The sequence below is a fragment of the Tiliqua scincoides genome, chromosome 3, assembly GCF_035046505.1.
Source record: "Tiliqua scincoides isolate rTilSci1 chromosome 3, rTilSci1.hap2, whole genome shotgun sequence".
Lineage (NCBI taxonomy): Eukaryota > Metazoa > Chordata > Lepidosauria > Squamata > Scincidae > Tiliqua > Tiliqua scincoides.
This window is the reverse complement of record NC_089823.1, coordinates 143,160,774-143,180,420: the sequence shown is the minus strand read 5'-3', so window position 1 is coordinate 143,180,420 and position 19,647 is coordinate 143,160,774. Positions and strand designations below refer to the sequence as shown.

The window sequence follows — 19,647 nt, the reverse complement described above, 5'->3', positions numbered from 1 at the left end:
ATACCTCCCTCTGAATGATGTTTCCTGTCCCTGGAGGTGAGTTGATAGGACCTGCTGCATTTTCTGCTGCATCAGAAGTTTGCTTAGTGGCAACAGGGCCTTTTCTGTGGTGATACCCAGTATATAGCTCCCTGCTCCAGAAGATCAGATTTATGCCCTTATAGTCGCTTTGTCACTGGAGACTTGCATATTTCCCATTTGCCTTTTTCTGATTGCTACTTCACATACTCCTCTGTAATTGCTTAAGTAGTTTGTCTGGTTGGTTTGATCTTTGCTTTCTTTTCTTATACTGATTTCGTTAGTGGTATGTGTGGTTGGTTTGAATTGGCTGCTTAAAAAATGTTTTGCTTCCGTTTTTAATGCATATTTTTTATTATTGTTGTACAATACCTCCTTTCCAGAAGGGAAAGGCAAGGATATACAAGGGGGTCCATATCTGCAAACCCTGTATCCGCAGTGTTATTTATCTGTGGATCGGGTCTGTGCCTCCCCTCTCACCCCCTCCAGAGGTGAGGGGAGCTTCTTCCAGAGGCAAGGGGAGCATCCACCCATGGCCTCTGCTGGGCTCAGAATGACTCTGAGACTGGGGGGAAAAAGTCTTATAAGGCATTAAAAACTTTATAAGGCATTGAATACATCACTTTTTCAGTCTGTATGTTTTAAAATAAGAATGCCCTTGGATTTCATTTCATTTTTCTTGCACAGTGCTCTAGCACACATGTATAACAGCCGTTTTGTAAGTGAAAGGCTCCTTCCACAACTCAAAATATGTAGAGAAGGCACCAGAGTTGTCCTTTCCTAGACTGCCCAAGCATTTGTGTTTGCCTCAGTAGCTGAATTTGAGGGTCTTCTGTGGGGTGTAGGCAGTTGCACACACCATTCCTTTAAATGTAAGGAGTAGACCATTCTGTTTTCTCTGTGTCACTCCATCTGATGTAAGCTAATGTTTACCTCTATATGACATCATTTAGTTTTGCTAAAGGAACATTTATACTCTCTCCAGTCTCATGATCTATTTAAATGTAGGTGATTTGGAGAAGGAGTGTAGCATGAAGGCAAGCAGAGAGAAAAAGAGAGTTTTTTGTTTAACAAACGCCATAGCTACATAGCTGAAGTCAAGAGATTTGCCCTGGAGTTAAGGTGGGTCATTAAAAAAAGAAATTAGGTTAATATTATATTTAATTACATTTCCCTGGACTCCTTTGGCTCTGCTTGAAATCTTACATTAAGAGAGCACATTACAAAGAAGCATAGTGATTACAGTTGTTGTAGCAATTTGCTCTTAATCTGCCTCAGCACAATTGCCGAGCAAGAACTAGGTAGCCCGTTTATATTCTACTATATTTTGTTCCGTTTTTGCCAATTATTTAACGCTCCAGTTCTTGTTACAGAATTAAGAATTAAGATTTTGCTATATTGTTGTCTAGGACTTTTTATATGGGAAAGGAAAATTCTAATTTTGTTATGAGATTTCCACTTAACATTCCAAGGGGATATGAACTTGAAATATGACAAATTCTAAGAAAATACACATCAAAGTCTTTGTCCTGTCTGTATTTTACAGCACAAATTAAAAAATAAGCATACAGAGGACTTCTTTCTCCATGTATCCACTATTCCTCTATTTGAAAAAATTCAATTTTCTATGTTCTGCAAGTCAAGATAAGCAATACTTTACTAAACATAGCACATAACTAAGTAAAGATGATGTGTATTCCCAGTGCTTTCATTTGTTTGTTGAGTCATTCATTCCCAGTGCTGGTTTTCTGAACTTGTACGGTATACTGGCTAAGAGTGTGAGCCATAGTACCTAATTCAGTTCTTATCTCTACCAAGAACTTGTTTGCTTCCTGCAAACCTGTAGGTTCTCAACATCTGATTCCCACTTGTTCTGACAGATTAATGGGATATACTCAAGGCACGGAGCCCAAGTCTTAAGTTGAGTCCTGAGTCAGCAACCCCGCAGCTTGACTCAACTTACAAGCTGTAACACACAGATGTTGTGACTCAACACATGAGAAATTTTGAGGCTTTTAAATAGTCCCAAGTCGTTTTGAGAAACCAGTCGAGTTGTGAGTCAAGGGCTTCCCTGAGCAAACCTTCATAGCAAAAATAAACTCCTTAAGCCTTCATTCTCTCCTCAACACCCCCAGCCCCCACCTCCTGGAACCTACCTTCCCACCATGTCTGCTGCTGCCCTTACTTCCAGATTGTCCACGAGGTCTTCAGAGTGATGAGGAAGTGGTGGGAAAAAGTAAGCCAGAACACACACACACTAAAGAGTCAAGATTCAGGTCATTTCGAGTTCCGACTCTCTTTTTTTTAAAGAGTCACTAGAGTCATGAGTCGAGTCGGGGTCTATCACATCCATGACTCAAGTCAACTCGTTGCCAAAACAGTGTGTTTTTTTTGAGACTTGAGTCAACACAAGTTGAGTGCCCATCACTGGTTAATTTTGATCTATCTTATATGGCTGCTTTTGTAAAGCTACATTTATGGGATTGTCTCTCTCTTTCTCTGCCACTGCTTCCTGCACTGGAAAGAGAAACATTTGTGGAGGTACACATTCTGCTGGCTTTTTGTGTTGGTGTTCACACCCTTCCAAAATGCTCTGTACTGATTTGCTGTGCAGAAACCATATGCAGAAGCAGAAGCCCTTTACCTAGGAAAGGAAACAAGGAATGGCTGATGGAAGATTATGAAGTTGGAGGCAGAAGGTTGTTTATAAGACAGTGAAAAATAGCAAGACAGAAACTGTTGCCCTTAGTGTAGAAGCACATTTCTTTTGTCCCATTATCCTCTCTGGTCAGCAAGTTTTGTAGCTTTTGAAACACTACAAAAGCCATAATAGTACCCTTCTTAAGAAAGATGCACAGCTGCTCCTGGATTGCCACGTGGTGGCTGTGGCTAGGGGAGTTTGGTGGTGAATGCTGACTCTTGGACACAACTCTAGGAGATGATCTGATTGGGATTTTAACTGCATACCTGGTGCTGATCCAGTGGGGTATTATACTGTTTTTATTGTTTTAAAATGATTGTAAGCTGCATTGAGTGTCCTAGCAGGAGAAAGACAGGGTAAAATTATGCTAAATAAAAAGATATTATTGCAGTGTGTAGCTTCTTTATCTCTCCTAGAAATGCACATACAACTGTTGTACGTAGTACATTTCTGACAGAAATGTTCTGACCTAAAGAAAATCTTAATCCTCAGATAGAAATCTAACAGCACAAGTTACATAATCTTAATTTACTTTATGCCTCTAAAACTTGCTTGTAACTCAACGTCATCTTTTATTCTTCATAATTTGTGATTTGTTTAGTTATAGTTGAATATCCTTTACCTTAACCATGCCTTTTTTCCCTTCTTGTTTAGGTTTTGAGCTTGGCTTTGCCATGGCAAGTCCCAATGCTCTTGTATGCTGGGAAGCTCAGTTTGGTGACTTTCACAATACAGCACAGTGCATAATAGACCAGTTTATAAGTTCAGGACAGGCCAAGTGGGTTCGTCACAATGGGATTGTCCTCCTCTTGCCTCATGGGATGGAAGGAATGGTAGGGCTTCTGTGATCAAAGTAATATTTCTGCATGTTCATCAGGCAATCATATGTAGTGTTTCTTAAGGGGAAGGGTTGTTTCAGTATGAAAAATGAACTGTTAGATCATACTTGTGTCCGTGAATCTTTACAAATGATTGAAGCAGAGAAGAAACCCTGGGAGTGCTTTTAGTGGGTAAGACTGTGTGTATTTACTTGGGAATATGACCAACTGAACTCATTAGGACATGTTTCTGAATAAACATGCATAGGATCAGATTGCATATTTTATAATTTGCACATGCAGTGTGTTCCATTTATATAAAACATAGGTGATATAGTTAACCATCTAAGCTTGCTAAACTAATCATTTAGGACCAAATAGCATGAGCACTGAAAAGCACGACCAGAAGTGCTTCCTTTTTTTCTTGCAATCATACAGGATAGCAATTCCAGTCAGAACTTGGGTAAATAGGGAGGGAGGGACATTCATTTTCCCCCTTCATGGTATTTTTGTCCCAAAAATTGCCTGGCTGAAGCAGGGATTTGATCATGAAGTAGCAGTTTTGCATTAAGAACAAATTACTGCCTCATTGAGCAGATTTTCAGGATAAAGGCAGCACATGAGGGCGAAGGACCCTCCCCCTCTGTACACACCCTAGTTCTGACTGGGATTGTTGCTCCTCTCAGCTGTTTTAAGGAGAAAAAGATTCACTTCCAGACCATGCTCATGTATTGACTAAAATACTTCTAGGCTATTTTTAAAAATGTGCAGCATTGGGGCCAGCTTGTTATCTGCTGGTAGTGTTAAGAGGCTACTGTTTATTTCTTCTCCAACAAAATACGTTCACACTACCATGCCTGATAAAAAATGTATTTGTATTATAAAACATTTTGTTGTAACAATTGAACATTCTGTTGTACCTTATGCTATCAAGGAAGCTTTTCCCTTACGCAATCATGAACTTGCCTTGTTATGTGTATCGGTGAAGGTGTAGTAGTTCTTGTTACATACAAGTTAATGGATCATTAATTTCTTTCTTCTGCATCCTGACAGCTATAACCTCCAGTTCAAATTATATACAGTTAATGAACATTTGGGTACACAACTTCCAAGAAATGTTCTCGGCTAGGAAAGGTTGTAACCTTTCGTGGCTAGGTGGAGGGATGATAGAGTATTGGGCTGCCTTTGACTGTGTTGTGCTGAAATGGCTGGCAAATGGCTGTTGAGACATACATGGCAAACGGATTAATAATCATGTTCTTTCACAGGCACCTAAGCTTGTTTTTCTCTAACTGATGTGTTTATCAGGGCCCAGAGCATTCTTCAGCCAGGCCAGAGAGGTTCCTTCAAATGAGTAATGAAGATCCTGATGTTTTTCCGGTATGTACATGTATTCTGTCCCACCCTGCGCTCCAGCAACCACTTCCGTCTTTGCAATGTCCACTTTCAAATATTTATTTATTTATTTCAGACATTTATTTTAAACATTTATTTGTTCTGTTGGAATTGATGGGGAAATAGTGAATTATGCTCTGCTTTGTTAGGGCCCAATCCTATCCAACTTTCCATATCTTAAGAAGGCTCCAGAGACTGCCCCTCCACCACAGGTTGCAGTGCAAACCCCACTGGGACAACTGCACCAGCACCGGAAAATTGGATAGGATTGGGCCCTCAGTCTGGCATTGTCAAGCATGGCATACAACGTAATATTCACAGAGGATGAATATGCATGATAGTTGTACTTCTAAACTTGGTCCAGATAATGTCACAAAAGAAGGTTCTGGAATGGTTACACTTCACATACTGCCACTAACTTAAAAGCTGACTTTCTTTGTCCCTGTTCAGCAATTTGATGATGATTTTGAAGTTTCTCACCTCTATGACTGCAATTGGATTGTGGTGAACTGTTCAACTCCAGCCAATTACTTCCATGTCCTCAGAAGGCAGATCTTGCTGCCATTTAGAAAGCCTGTAAGTAATGAAATGAGTGTTCTAATTATGATATTGCAGCATTTTTTGGATTGCATAATAGATGATGAGAGATCCTATAGCGGAGCAGTGAAGATACTTTTTTACACCATGGCATAAGGATATATATATATCCTATCCAATTTTCCAGCACTGGTGTAGCCGCAATGCAGCCCTGAGGTAATGGAAGAAAAGTTCCCATACCTTGAGCAAGCCTCTGTGCTTGCCTCCCCACCACAGAATGCAGTGCACACCCCATTGACACAGCTGCACCAGCACTGAAAAATTGGATAGGATTGGGCCCTAAAGTGGTTCAGAAGCTAATGAGTGGAAACATAATTACTCTTTTTTTTTTGTTCTAACTTGCTTGTGCATATCTGTTCTTAAATTATACAAATACCACTATAACTTTCTGAAACAGTTTTGTATATTTAAGAAACTGCTAAATTATTGGACTATATTGTTTAAGCTGTTGTTTGGCTTCTTGTACTGAACAATGGCAAAATTTAAGAATTGTAATACTGACCATTTTGCAGTTGATTATCTTCACACCAAAATCCTTGCTGAGACATCCTGAGGCAAAATCCAGCTTTGATGAAATGGTGTCAGGTAGGTTCACTTGCAGTTGCAGAATTATTTTATTTGACCAATGTTTTATCCCATTTTTCTGACCGAGACTTACAGTCCAATTCTATGCAGCTGCCAGAGGACTCCTCAAGGTAACAGAACAATCCGCCTGTGCTAGCCTTCTGCAGGGCTCCCCAAGCCTTAGAGATTGGAGACCATTTTCGGTTTTATGACTGAAAACCGGAAGTAGTTTCTGATCGCTATTGTTAACTTTTCTAAGGCCCTGCAGAGTTGTCTGTGGTGCTCCCTGTACCTCCCGGTGACTGGTACAGGTGGAGGTACATGGTGTCCCCGGAAGCAGTGCGATCCTTGGGATCACGTCACTGCCTTCCCCCCGCCCCTAAAGGAGCCAGGATCAGGTGCTTCTCAGGCTGGTGGGTTGCAACCCACCAGTTTGGGAACCACTAGTCTAAGTTATATTGTTCAAAAATTGCTTGTGCTTTCTGATACATAGATTAACTACTCAACATGACTAGATTGCTGGCACTTCAATATGACGGTCACTTTAATCATCTACTAAATTTTTTACTTTATAGTTCTAAACATAAATACATAAATTGTCCTTATCTATGATCATTGACTTTTATTTAATAGTTATGTCATGTTCCAAAGTTTTTGATGAAATGATATACAATAATGAAAAATGTATCAATTCATAACCATCCTAGCTCATTACTCAAGCGTGTTTGCTGGTACAATTTTGTAATTAATTTTCACACATTTGATGTGTCCTGTCTTTTTAAATAACTTATTTGTTGGTTTACAAAAAGATGATCTAGTAAGCAACAAGACCATTATATCAGGCATTTCTCAAGAGATTGTGGGAGGGAAAGACCCAATAAAATATTATGAACCATTTCTGCATTGCTGAGAAATAGTTCACACCTCTAGAATCTTTCCAAAAACTATCTCTTGCAAACAAAATCTCAAGTATGCCTCTGTTAAGAAGTATGCTGTCATATTCTTGACCAGTTGAAGACACAGGCAGCTAGTTCCTCATTGGATCATTCTGTCCCTTAGAGGCGTCCTGTCTTACTCTCACATGGCTGCTAGTCCCTTAATGTGCATCTCAGCTGCTTGATCTCACAAATGAGCCAAGATGCTCAGACAAGAGTGAGTGACTGAGGTGCATAAGAGACCGTGCCCAAGCTTCTGTTAATGTTCCTTCTGAGAAGTGTGACCTGTGCTCATGTGGGTTGGTGGATTTGTTGGCCCTTCAGTCTCTTCTCAGTTCAAGATACAGCTCTTTTAAATAAAAATTATTGCTGTCCCAGTTCAGGGTCACCAAGACCTGAATGATGGTTTCAACATCTACTTAATCTAAAAGAAAGAGGTAATTGAAAGTGATGACAAGCCCTTCTGGCCCTTATAGTATCTTGGCATTCCATATGCAAGCATGGATTCAGGAGTACTCCTCTGCATTGACATACAGTGCAAGCCTCCGCTCTCCCATGAATGCACTCTGAGGCTAGAATGAATTTGTTTCTTTTAACATCTACCCAACTAATCAAGGAACTGTAAGACTAGAGAAGGATGGGTCAGTGATCACAATGAATGACACTGAAAACTGTATGCTCCGTTAGGGTTGTCACTTGACATACATTTATCGAACAAGGCACCTTGTAGTAAAGCATTTTTGTTGGGCACCTAGGCACCCGTTTCAGTCGTGTGATTCCAGAAGAAGGGCCTGCAGCTGACACCCCTGGGGAAGTGAAGCGGGTGATTTTCTGTACTGGGAAGGTATATTACGACCTTGTTAAAGAGAGAAAAAACCAGGATTTAGAAAAGGAAGTGGCTATAACCAGACTGGAGCAGGTAAAGCAAAAGTCTTGGCAACTCAAGATTACCTGTGTGAACAATTTTAAATGTGCAAATCAGTCGGGCATTGTATTTGGTGTGTTTGGTGTCACAATATTAGGAAGAATGAGAGAACCATGAGATAGTGGTATGAGAAATTAATTAAGAGTTGGAATCCTTTAATCTTACTAGAGTGATTGGCACATAGGGTCATGAACTAGGATACTTAGACTGAAGGAAATGAACATGTGCACTTTGAACTTGCGTTCGTATCAGTGAATGGCTGCACAAGCACATGTATAATCTCTGCAAGAAATGTCAGAAAGTGCCAGTGTTTTCACCATCTTCAAATATCTGTAAGAGCAATGAAATGCTAGCTATCCTTTTAAAGAAATGGTTGGATCAGGATATTATACAGAGCATTCCTCACCTACTCATTTGGAGTATATTTATACTGTGATTATTTCTTGCTGTATTGTGTGATACCTTTTGAAGATTATATTTATTTGGGGAGAAAATACACATCAGTGCGGTATACAATATGGTATACTGTATACCACAGTGTATTCCTTGTGATACATAAAATTCTGTATTTCAGAATATCTTCACATTTCTCTCTAGATCTCTCCTTTCCCTTTTGACTTGCTAAAAAAAGAGATGGAAAAGTATGCTAAAGCTGATCTTGTGTGGTGTCAAGAAGAACACAAGAACATAGGCTATTATGACTATGTCAGACCCCGTTTCCGCACCATTGTGAACCATACTAGGCCAATCTGGTAAGATACTTGTACTGATTTTTTTTCAGCCAGTGCAGCTTGCTTTGTTTTGCTCTGGGTACAGGGCCAAGAATTGACATGTGTATGGAGAAGTTTGAGATCTGGCATTGATGTTTCCATCTGGGTTATCACAATGAGACAGTGCTACCTACTTCAGCTGGCAGTGGTTTCAGGTGATGGTGTTTTTCCCCCAGTCCTGCTACCTTAAATCTTTTTAAAGTGATGATGCCACATCTAAGACATGGAGTACGAAGAGCATGTGCTATATGCTTCTGTTCTGAGCCCCCAGAAGCTGATTATTTCCTGCCTTTTTATATTATTAGCAAGCTTCCGTAGAACCTTGATAGTACAATTCTGTCTGTGTGCTGGGCTGGTGCAGTGGCTGCTTTCATGACACCCAGCGAGTAAGGAGTGCTGACGGAGCTACCTGTGCTGCCCCAAAAGCACTGCATTTTGAGCCCCCAGCCATCGGTGCAGGGGCATGAGGAGGATGGCAAGGAGGGGTGTTTCTGTGCAGGGGGAGGCTGGAAAGGGGGCGGATCAGGTCCAGGAAGGGGATAGGATTGACAGAGGCCTTTTCTGCTGTATCCTAACCCCCTTCCCAGGCCTGGCAGCCTTACACAAGGCTGCTCGTATGTCTGCCAGCTGTATAGCTGACAGAGATCTGAGTAGTACCATAGGGCAGGCTGGGGCATTACTTGGGGCTAGGGGAAAAATATCCCCTTACCCTGAAGAGACCTCCAACTGGTTCCTAACTAGTGCTGGATACAGTGCAGGCCATGTGACCTGGCTGTGCCAGTGCTAGTTAGGATTGGGCTCTATTTAAACCAGGTAGATTGTCTGTCTACTTGAATCATCAACCTGAAATGCAAATAAAGATACTGAGGCTTGAAAGAAACCGTTTTGGGGATACAAGAGACCAGTCGAGGAAATGTGTGTTGGTCTATTTCAGTGGAGTTCAGGCTTATCTTCTGAAATGAAATCTTCTGAACAGGACAGGTTAACAGAACTAACTTTTACAAATTTAAGAAATGGATAGCAGAAGCAAGTAGGTCTAGCCAATGTTGTGGCGTTGCCACCTTTTATAAAATATAAGCAATAGTCTGTAGGAAATTTCTGTAATTTGACTGGGAATTATCTGAGGTTGTCTGCTTGAAGTGTCAACCCCCATTTCTGTTACCTTTGTCTCTTTATCTCAAGGTATGTTGGTCGTGAACCAGCTGCTGCCCCTGCAACTGGAAACAAGAACACCCACCTCGTGTCACTCAGGAGATTTTTGGACACAGCTTTCAATCTGGAGGCATTCGAAGGAAAGAAGTTTTGATCTTAATACAGTCGCCATCTTTTCCATGTGTAGCATAGTATTTTATGAATTTAGGAAAGGCCATAGCCATAATAGCAAATAAAATTCGGTGGGGAAAATTTGGGGAACTCTTGAATTTGCTCTTTTAAAGGGCTGTGCTTAACTTGTCTGTACTAATTGTTGTGTAACTGTAAATGTTGAAACCCACTTCAGTTATGGTTTTACCTCTACCTCTTGGCAAAGAGACAGAAGAAATGGGTCTTTTGCTGCATGTTTTGGAATATTCAAGCTAGGCTGGACCAGTTTGTGTAAATGGGATTTCATTGTGCTGAACATCAATTTCTGTTTTGGTGCAACTTGTGTAAATAACTCAAATAGGACTTTAAAAAATAAATTCCACCCTGATGCCCAAGCATTCTTCATTGGATTCTTGCATGTGTGAGCACAGCATATAACAGAGGATGGGCTTCTATCCATTTAAGACCCAATGTTACGTTGGTGAACCACAAGATCCACCATTGTGGCAGTTGCTTCACCAATCTGCCGAGCACTGCCACCAGTTCAAGACCATGCGCCACTGACAGTGCCCCACAGATAGTTCTACTGGTGATGGGGTGATCAGACAGAAAGAGGTGGCAGCATCATACACCAAATCTGGAACCCCTGTCCAGCCCAGCCCAGCCCAGGCACACCTCGAGAAGGTTCCTCAAGTCTACACCAGCAAAAGAGCTGGCGTAGCTTTGAGCAGACCCATAGGTGACGGAGCAGCTGCTTAGAGGTAAGTAAATTTTTTTTTTAACTTTTCCCAGCTGGCCTGTTCCCCAACCATCCTGTAGAGTGCAGCTGACTCTGCATCAGTAGCCCTGCACTGAGTAGGTCGACCCAGGATAGGATTGGGCTGTTAGTCCACCAGAACTAATTATTAGGGTTGCTTCCAGGTTGTCATAGTATGACACATGCATCAAGAGTCATGTCTAGAACTATGTATAAGCCTCATATAGGAAGAGTTACATGCATGTCCAGTACTCACTTAGCTGAGACTAAATCACATTGAGTGATAGGACTTACTTTTGAGTAGGTATGCATAGGATTGTGATATAAGATTCACCTTGGCAAACCTCCTGGTTAGCTGAATCCACAACTTCACAGTGAAAACAGGTGCACAGATTAGAGAGATTCATCCACATAGTAAAATGAGAATCTTTTAATGGATGTGTTTAACAATTTAATTTTTGAGCTACTCTGACTCTCATTTTGAACATCAGAACTGTTTTCTGTGGCACTTTTTCACATTGCAGATTAGTTTTTAATCTCACAAGAAAATTCATCAAAGGTTAGGCAGGGGTGGGATGCAAATGTATCCCACAATGTATTTTGCAATAGTACAATGCAATACATTAAAAACACTCCTCCAACGTTTGGCACAAAATAGCAAACACTATTTTACATCCTACCGCTCCACTTTTGCATGGACAACCAATGTACACTGAATTTCTTTACAAAACTAACAGAGTACAGTAAAGGCCCTGGAAGAGAATAGGACAGAGCACATTACGTATATGTTCAGTGTGATCAAACAAGTCATATCCTTCTCGGATATTCTGCTAAATGCCTAGATATTATACTAATAACAGAAGCTCAAATACAATAATTTGCTGAAAAATTATTTAAGCAAATAATTTCTGTACCCTACCCCCTTATACATGGTTGTGAGGATCACGTTGGTCAGGGGAGAGCTGTGGAGTTCACCTTGAGCTTCTTGGGGAAGTAGAACACTCCATACTCAACATTTTTTTTAATTAAAGAAGTTGATAAATGCTTTGATCAGAATAAATCAAACTCTTGAGCACTGTGATCCTGTAAATGTTTACTCCAAAGTAAGTCCTACTGAACAGAATGTTACTTACTCCCAGATCAACATGAATAGGGTTGCAGCTTCAAAGACTTGTTTGTCTTCTTGCTCTGAAACAGAAGAGGTCAAAGGGGATAGCCCCATATTTCCTTTCTTCCAGTTCTTTCTTAAAGCATGCTATAGTGTACATCCTGGACAAATCTGTTCATTGAGACATACAGTTCCAAGACTAAAAGTGTAAATATTATTATTTCCCATTAGGAGCTGGGGATGTGAATATGACCTAAGATGAGCTGCAGCCCTGCCCATACTAGAGTATAACATCTGTTGTGTGACTGTAAGGGTAAAGTGATATTTCTAAGTGCAGCTTTGCTCACTTTTAATGTGAATTACTATCTGGCTAGCATTGTACTTTATCGTTGATGGTGCAGCAGCTGACATCACTGTGGCTCATGCTGGAGTCTCTCTGCCTCTTTCTGACAACCCATGTTTCTCCACAGTGGAGGAAAAAATCCACTATTTAAAAATTACAAGGCATGTGTACAAGCAAGATACAGCAGCACTGGTACTAGTTGGCTGTTTTTGATTCCTTTGTATTCCACCCTGGGTATAATACATGTGGAGCCTGTTTATCCCCAGATTTTATATCTTGCTCATCCGGGGCTTCCCACTACCTTTTAAGGCTTGAAAAAACATTGCTTCTGGATCCCCTCCGGAAAGTAAAAGTGGCTTTTGGGGTCTGTTTTGGCCATTCTGAAGTGCATAGAAGCTGTGGGCCTCTGGAAAGCCCACTGGAGGCAACTGGAGCAGAGCTCCAGTCCCCTTTGGAGGATTCGAGGGGCAAAAAACCATGGATTTGCTTATCGGCTATTTTCAGTATCTGTGTGTGTGTGGGGGGGGAGGGGGGGTCCAAGAATGGATCCCTTGTGGATACTGAGGCCCCACCTGTATTGGAATTCGCTAAACAAGGTTGATAGTTACAGTTTATTTTACTCTGGAAGGTATTCAGACGATTTGGAATTTGCAACCACTTTGCACAAAATTCATGTACAGACATGCCTCGCTTAGCAATGTTCTACTTAAGGACTGTGTTTACAATGGCAGTCCTCTAATTGCCTACTGCATTACAAGCTAGTCCATTTCACACCATTTCATTACATAGAGGCTAGACCAGTGATTTTCAACCTTTTTCCTCTCATGGCACACCATCCGTTTTTTGACAATTGACAAGGCACACTGTGCTGCCAATGGGGGGCTCACATCCTCCAATGGTCCTACTAATTAATGACCTTCTTCCAATTCCCACAGCACACTTGGAAACCATTCACGGCACACCAGTGTGCATGGCACAGTGGTTGAAAATGGCTGTGCTAGACTGTATTCAGCCGCTAGATGGGGCTTGTAATGGAACAAATTCATTACATTCAGCCCCATCTAATGGCTCAGTGCAGTCTATGTAAGGTATTGGAGTGAAATTGATTTGCTTGCAATAACAGTGTTTACATAACAATGGAATTGCTTAATGATGAGGATTGGAGACTGTATCCCTGTTAAGCAGTGCACACCTGTAATTTAAATATGTTTAAGGGCGCAATCCTAACCACTTATGTCAGTGCTTTCCAGCACTGGCATAGCAGTGCCAATGGGACGTGTGCTGCATCCTGCAGTTGGGTGTCACTCATGGAGGCCTCCTCAAAGTAAGGGAATGTTTGTTCCCTTACCTCAGAGCTGCATTGCCCTTATGTCAGCGCTGGAAAGCACTGACATAAGGGGTTAGGATTGCTCCCTAAATAGTTACGACTGGGATCATAGTTACCTGGAAGTAAGTAAAACTGAACACATCTGAGTTGACATGCATAGTAATTCCAAAGCAAAGTATTTTGTGTTTCTTAAAAATTTCAAAAAAGGATGGGACAGTGCAGTTTAAATAATAATGGGTCTCTATATTTTGGTCTTTTTTTCTACAAAGGAGGTAAACTTGGTATAACTTGAAATATTTTCCGTCTCTTTTTCAGTGATAAATACTGCTGTGGCTGGGATAACACAAATTTAGTGAGCTAAATTAACATAGGCATAAAAGAAAAGTGGAAAATGGCAGGTTTCCACTTTCATTGCTGTTTGTGAACTATAGCATTATATTTTTAAAAAGTAAATTCTGTTCAAGAACATGAAAAATAAACCATGAATATAAAGTCTATTTTCTTTATGGCTGGTTTTTTTGACAGCTTCTCCCTTTGGGCTTGATATTAGCATCCCGTTCACAAAAACACTGGCATCTCTTGGATCATCTTTCCTTTATATTTTGGTTGCTCTGTCGTCTCTGCATTTTGAAGTCTGTGGAATTCAGTATCATGAAAAGAAGTAGGCCATTTGGGTATAGTTCTTTAAACAATCCCCTTCTTATTTATTTCCAAAAACCGGATTGTAGTAAATAAATTAAAAGACATGCCAGTCTGCTCTAATTTCCAAATTCTCTCTGCTGCCTGACCTCAGTTCTCAGTATTGTTTGTCTGCCTGTTGGTTATAGGTACAGGTGGGTGAGAATGGTTTTTGTGTGTGTGTGTCTTTCCAAAAATAGACGTGCAAAAAGTGTTGTTAAGGTGTTTTTATTCCCAGGACACATTTTTATAAATTATAATTGCCTTAAAACTATCCTAGGCAGATGATATAGGTGGTATAGTGTCAGCAGATGCAGCCACATGCATGTAGAGATTTTAGAGAATATGTAGTTAGCGATTGGGTTTATTTATTTATCATCAACTTTTTTTTAACAAAAATGAGAAGTACAGAAAGCAGAGCTATGTGTTTTTATTTCGTTATCACCTCTAGTTATAGGTCCTGGCCGTATCTGCCTATTATGTTTCTCATTCTCCTATTTCCATTGTGATTGTCTGGAAATTGAGGGGCAGCTCTGGTTTGGGTTTTGAAATTACTTTCAGTTGGATGTTTGGTTGTAATCCCAGTTTTACTGTGCTGTCCAGGGTCAATCCTGATTCAATGTCCTAGTGCTAGTTTTTGTAAACCATATCAAATATTTGCCAAGGCATCTGGTGACACTAGCACTTCTGGTAGTGTATCTCTGACCCTCATTTTTGCATCATCACAAAGCCCCTCATCAGTTTATCATGTATAATCTGGGACTTGGCATGTTTTGATGAATTGTAAGCTGTTTGTTAGTCAGGGTTGGCCCACTCCTGAGGCAGGATGAAGTGACTGCTTCATGGTGGGCTGGGAGAACACATTGGCAGTGTTGCCCAGAGTTCACCCTGTATCTGCCCACCACCTTCTTTGTTGCCAACCAACTTGCCCTCTAAACCAGACTACCAGTCGCTCTTTGGCCTTGCCACTCTCGCTTGAGTCATGTTCATAATGTGTATGTCAGTAATATTCCCAATAATTCTCCAGTTTAAAAGGAGGGGGGTAGAGTACCTGGGGAGCAAGTGGAGAAAGAAGTGAGCTGGTGAGGTCCAAGGGTGAAACTAGTCATGATTTTTTTTTCAGAGTAAAATCAATCACAGGCAAGGATTTAAGTTAGGCTGTACCCTCCCCAAGCTGCTCTTTACCCCATATGAACACCTTCGTGTTTTGTCCTTCAAGGCAAACAGAAGCTGTGGGGGAAAGTTCCATTTCTATTGGGGAAAACAAGAAAGACTAAAGATTCACTCCACCTTTCCTCTTGCTCTGCACCACAAATCCAGTCATGCACTCTCCTGGGGCTGCTTTTAGCTGTGAGAAAAAACTTATGGTGAATCTAGATGCAGATCTCCAGTCACTCCATCTCTTTTTGCCCTCAATTTGATCTTTAGCTGAACTTTCCTACAGTGCTGCCGTATAAAAATGGTTACTTTGCTTCTTGAAATCTGGAAACACTCAAGAGTGTATATGTGCATTTTTCAATAAACAGCAATATACTATAAGAGGAATTGTATCACCTGCTGTCTGGTAATTGTAAGGCAGGTTGGTATACTGAAATTCTTGAAACCGAAGGACAGATATTGCTCTCTCAAAGAAATAATTGCGCCCAAAACAAAATTCCATAGTGATTAAAGATGGAATAGTTCTGACAAGTTACAATATAGTAATTTATTAGTGACAGCAGAGAAAAATAAAATAATACACCGCTAACAATGTGTAACATGTTTTCCTCCTCTCTTCGGTAAACCGAAATGATTTTAAAAGTGTTAATAATTTCTTATCCTAGAAATCTTTACATTATCGGTCGCCTTATAATTTACAGGTCTCAATACGATAACGGCTGATACTGAGATTCTTCCATGCACCATTAGAAGATTTATTTATTTTTTTAATTTTAAAATTGCGCCTTTTCCTTGCCAAGGCACAGCTTACAGAGTTTTTCATAAAACAAAAAAAGCATACAATAAATGAAAGCAGTTGGGGTCAGCAATTCAGTTCAACAAGCAATGGAACTAGGAGTAAAAGCAGTGTCCATTGAGAAGCGAAAATATAGCTAACAATAGACCATAAACAGGCACACAAGAGACCAACTATCAGAACCATCACCCAATTGCTTGAGAAAATATCAATGTTTTGAGTCCTTGCCAAAAAGCTGTAAGAGGAGGGATAGTTCTTAGATCCCCTGGAAGTGTGTGTGTGTGTGTGTGGGGGGGGGGTGTTCCATAATTGTGGTTCCACTATGGAGAAGACTATTAAGATCAACATGACAAGTCATTCTCTCTGCTACCATCAAATAAGCAGCATACACTGCTTAGACTGTAACTTAAAAAAAATTATTTGTCCGCAATATGACCCATTTCTCTTCCCAGCCAAACTAATTGGTGTCTTGTAATTTTTTCTGACACTTTCTGAAACCGACTGAATTCCTTTTTGTTCCATTACTCTACATTGTGGCTTTCTGAACAAATAAATTTTTTTTTTTTTAAAACACACTCAAAATATTTTTGTGAATGGATAAAGAGGGCATTTTTTGGTCAAGAAAAATGTTTTGTGGGTTTCTCACTTTTAGCTGTAGAAAGCTGTCACAATTTATCAAGCTGTGCTTAGTTACTGAGAAGTTCATCAGTGAGTTTGTGGATGATAGAAAAAATAGATGTGTAATGGAAATCTGGGACTTACTATGCAATTTTAAAAATACAATACAGTGTGCCCCCTTATCTGTGGGTGTTCCATTCTGGAACCCTCCTCCGCCCTGTGGATATCTGAAACCATAGATTCAGGCAAATACCCATCCCTGTGGTCCTACTCCCTCTCCAGAGGTGAGGGAAGCTCTGCTCCAGAGGAGTCTCTGAGCTCAGCAAAGGCCAAGGAAGTCTGTCGGTGGCCTCTGCTGAGCTCTCAAGCTCTCAGAAGGTCAGAGGTGTCCCTGACCTTTGCTGAGCTCAGACTGACATCTCAAGCTAAGGCATTAAAAGGCATTAAAAATATCACTTCTGGTTTTTCCATGAAACTGGAAGTCGCATTTTTTTTTTTTAGCTTGAGAGCTCAGTCTGCGTTCAGCAGAGGCCTGGGACAGATGTCCTCAGTGTCTGCTGAGCTCAGAGGCTCCTGTGAAGCTCTCCTCCTCTCCAAAGGGGGTATGCATGTGGGGGCGCACACTGGGGGGCCTGGACCTGATCCACAGATAAATGAATCTGCGGATACGGGCTCCACGGTTATGGGGGCCCCCTGTACTGGTGCAGTTCTACTTGTAGCGAAGATTATCTGGCTCACAATAAATTATTTGGCTCACCATAACATACTGAATTGTGTGTGTTATGCTGTTGTGGTTATTATCAGTAGGGATAAAACAAATATGCCCATATTCACAGGAGTAAATTACTTACCTGGATATACGGATAAGTGTTCCGAATAAAGCAGCTGGCCTCAAAATAGTTGTCACAGACTTGTGAAAGAAAGAAAATGGGAACTGTTTGCATATTAAAAATAAAAGTATAATTCAGTCATTTAAGACCTGCTCAAACAACATGTGCTATAGCAAGCTGGTGAGCCCAACGATACTGAAGTTGGTTTCCTTATTTTTCCCCCGATTCGAAGACCTTCATGAGCAGCAGGAACATGGAACAAAGATTTCATGCCACTGCATCCCCAAGTAGGCTGTACAACAATGTGCAAATTTTTGATGGATAAACATGCCTTATTGTTTTTCAGCAAAGCTGAACTAGGGGAAGGTTGATCACATCTCCAGTTATCAGTACAGGAAACCAAAAGAGCCTGTCCAAAGACTCTGGCACGGCCTCCCTGCAACGTGGAAGACCTCCCAGACGCAAATGGAGGAAGCATCTGGGAGTTCCTCAGTGGGTCATACAGCCCTAAGTTAGGAACCCGCAGTGGGTCAAATCCACAGCTTCTGAACCCGTGGATAGCAGACCCACCATACAGTCAATGGTGTGGAAAGGATTGCAGCCTTTACAGCCTGATCCTAACCAACTTTCCAGTACCAATACAGCCCTGAGGTAAGGGAAAAAATGTTCCATTTTCTTGAGGAGGCCTCCATGACTCACCGCCGCCACCACAGAATGCAGAGCATGCCCCATTGGCATAGCTGCATTGGTGCTAGAAAGTTGGTTAGGATTGGGCTGGTAATTGTGTAACACACTGGAAGACTCAGGGCCCAATCCTATCCAATTTTCCAATTTCAGTGTAGCTGTGCCAAAGGGGCATGCACTGCATCCTATGTTAGGGTGGCCTCCTAAGTTAGGGTGGCCTCCATAGAGACCTCCTTAAGATATGGGAGTACTTGTTCCTTTACCTTGGGGCTGCTTTATGGCTGCACTGCACTGGAAAATTGGATAGGATTGGGCCCTTAGATGGCAATCGTTTTCAAAAGTTCAAAGAGTAAAACACTGCTGCTACCTTGCTGTGTCATCTTCATGACAGATTTTGGATGGCGGTTCATAAGTGAAAAGAAAAGGCTCCTTTGTACTGACAGTTCACAATTAACCATGTAGTTAATCATTTGCTCTGATAGACATGGAGCTACTACTGGAAATGAAATGCCCAGCAGCAAAGAAATGCCAGGGAGTGAGTCAGTTTTAGCACACTTTATGGAGGAGGAGGGGGGAGGTTGCATTATGAGTGCCATTTTGGGTGATAGCCCTATGTCTAGGACAGTGTTTCTCATCCAGTGGTATGGGTACCACCAGTGGTACTTGAGGTGGTGTCTGGTGGTACTTTTAAAAAAATTTTTATTGTGTGAACAGAACCAAGTGTCTGGTGGTACTTACTGGATCCCTGCCAACCACCAGCAAGACCAGGAACGTGACACAACAAACAGTGGTAGGAGGCTTGGTTCAGCGGGCAGAGCTTCAAAGCATGCTTTTCTACTCTCGAAAAAGCCCTTCTGTCCACCCTGAATCTCTTACTGGTGTTTGTCACTTCATATCTGGCCTCCCAACCCAGAGGTAACTGTGATGATGTCATCATCAGTTACTTCTGGTGGTACTTCGAATAGGTGAACCATGTGAAGTGGTACGGTGGAGGACAAATGTTGAGAAATACTGGTCTAGGACAAAGTCTAGTTTTACAGATAAACAAGTAAATGATTCTGCTGTCACAATGCAATTTTGCAAAGCTCTCCCCCAAGCAAGCATTTGGATATGTCTCCTACTCCTTGCCACTCCTGCCGTTTAAAGAGGTTGTGCAATTAGGAAAATGATACAGTACACAGCATAATTGTATTATATAAGATTCTGACTAGCAGAACAAAAGTCAGAGTTATTGTGTTCTGCCATTAGTACCACTCGAGCGTTGATTACAGCACATTGCTGCACAGTTAGCAAAGCCTAAGTATGTTTTTTCCCCCCTCGATT

The 19,647-nt window shown here is 41.2% G+C and overlaps 1 protein-coding gene across 3 annotated transcripts in view; it reads left to right on the top strand.

Moving 5' to 3' along the window:
- OGDHL (oxoglutarate dehydrogenase L) overlaps positions 1-10,411 on the top strand; it is a 75,409-nt gene extending 64,998 nt beyond the window's left edge. For all 3 annotated transcript variants that reach the window (XM_066618718.1, XM_066618717.1, XM_066618719.1), the window contains 7 exons: positions 3,374-3,552; positions 4,846-4,917; positions 5,383-5,508; positions 6,042-6,114; positions 7,784-7,947; positions 8,551-8,705; positions 9,906-10,411. In XM_066618718.1, the coding sequence (XP_066474815.1) occupies positions 3,374-3,552; positions 4,846-4,917; positions 5,383-5,508; positions 6,042-6,114; positions 7,784-7,947; positions 8,551-8,705; positions 9,906-10,029 (893 nt within the window). In that variant the 3' untranslated portion in view covers positions 10,030-10,411. The remainder of the gene's footprint in view (positions 1-3,373; positions 3,553-4,845; positions 4,918-5,382; positions 5,509-6,041; positions 6,115-7,783; positions 7,948-8,550; positions 8,706-9,905) is intronic.
- Positions 10,412-19,647: the final 9,236 nt, after the last annotated feature.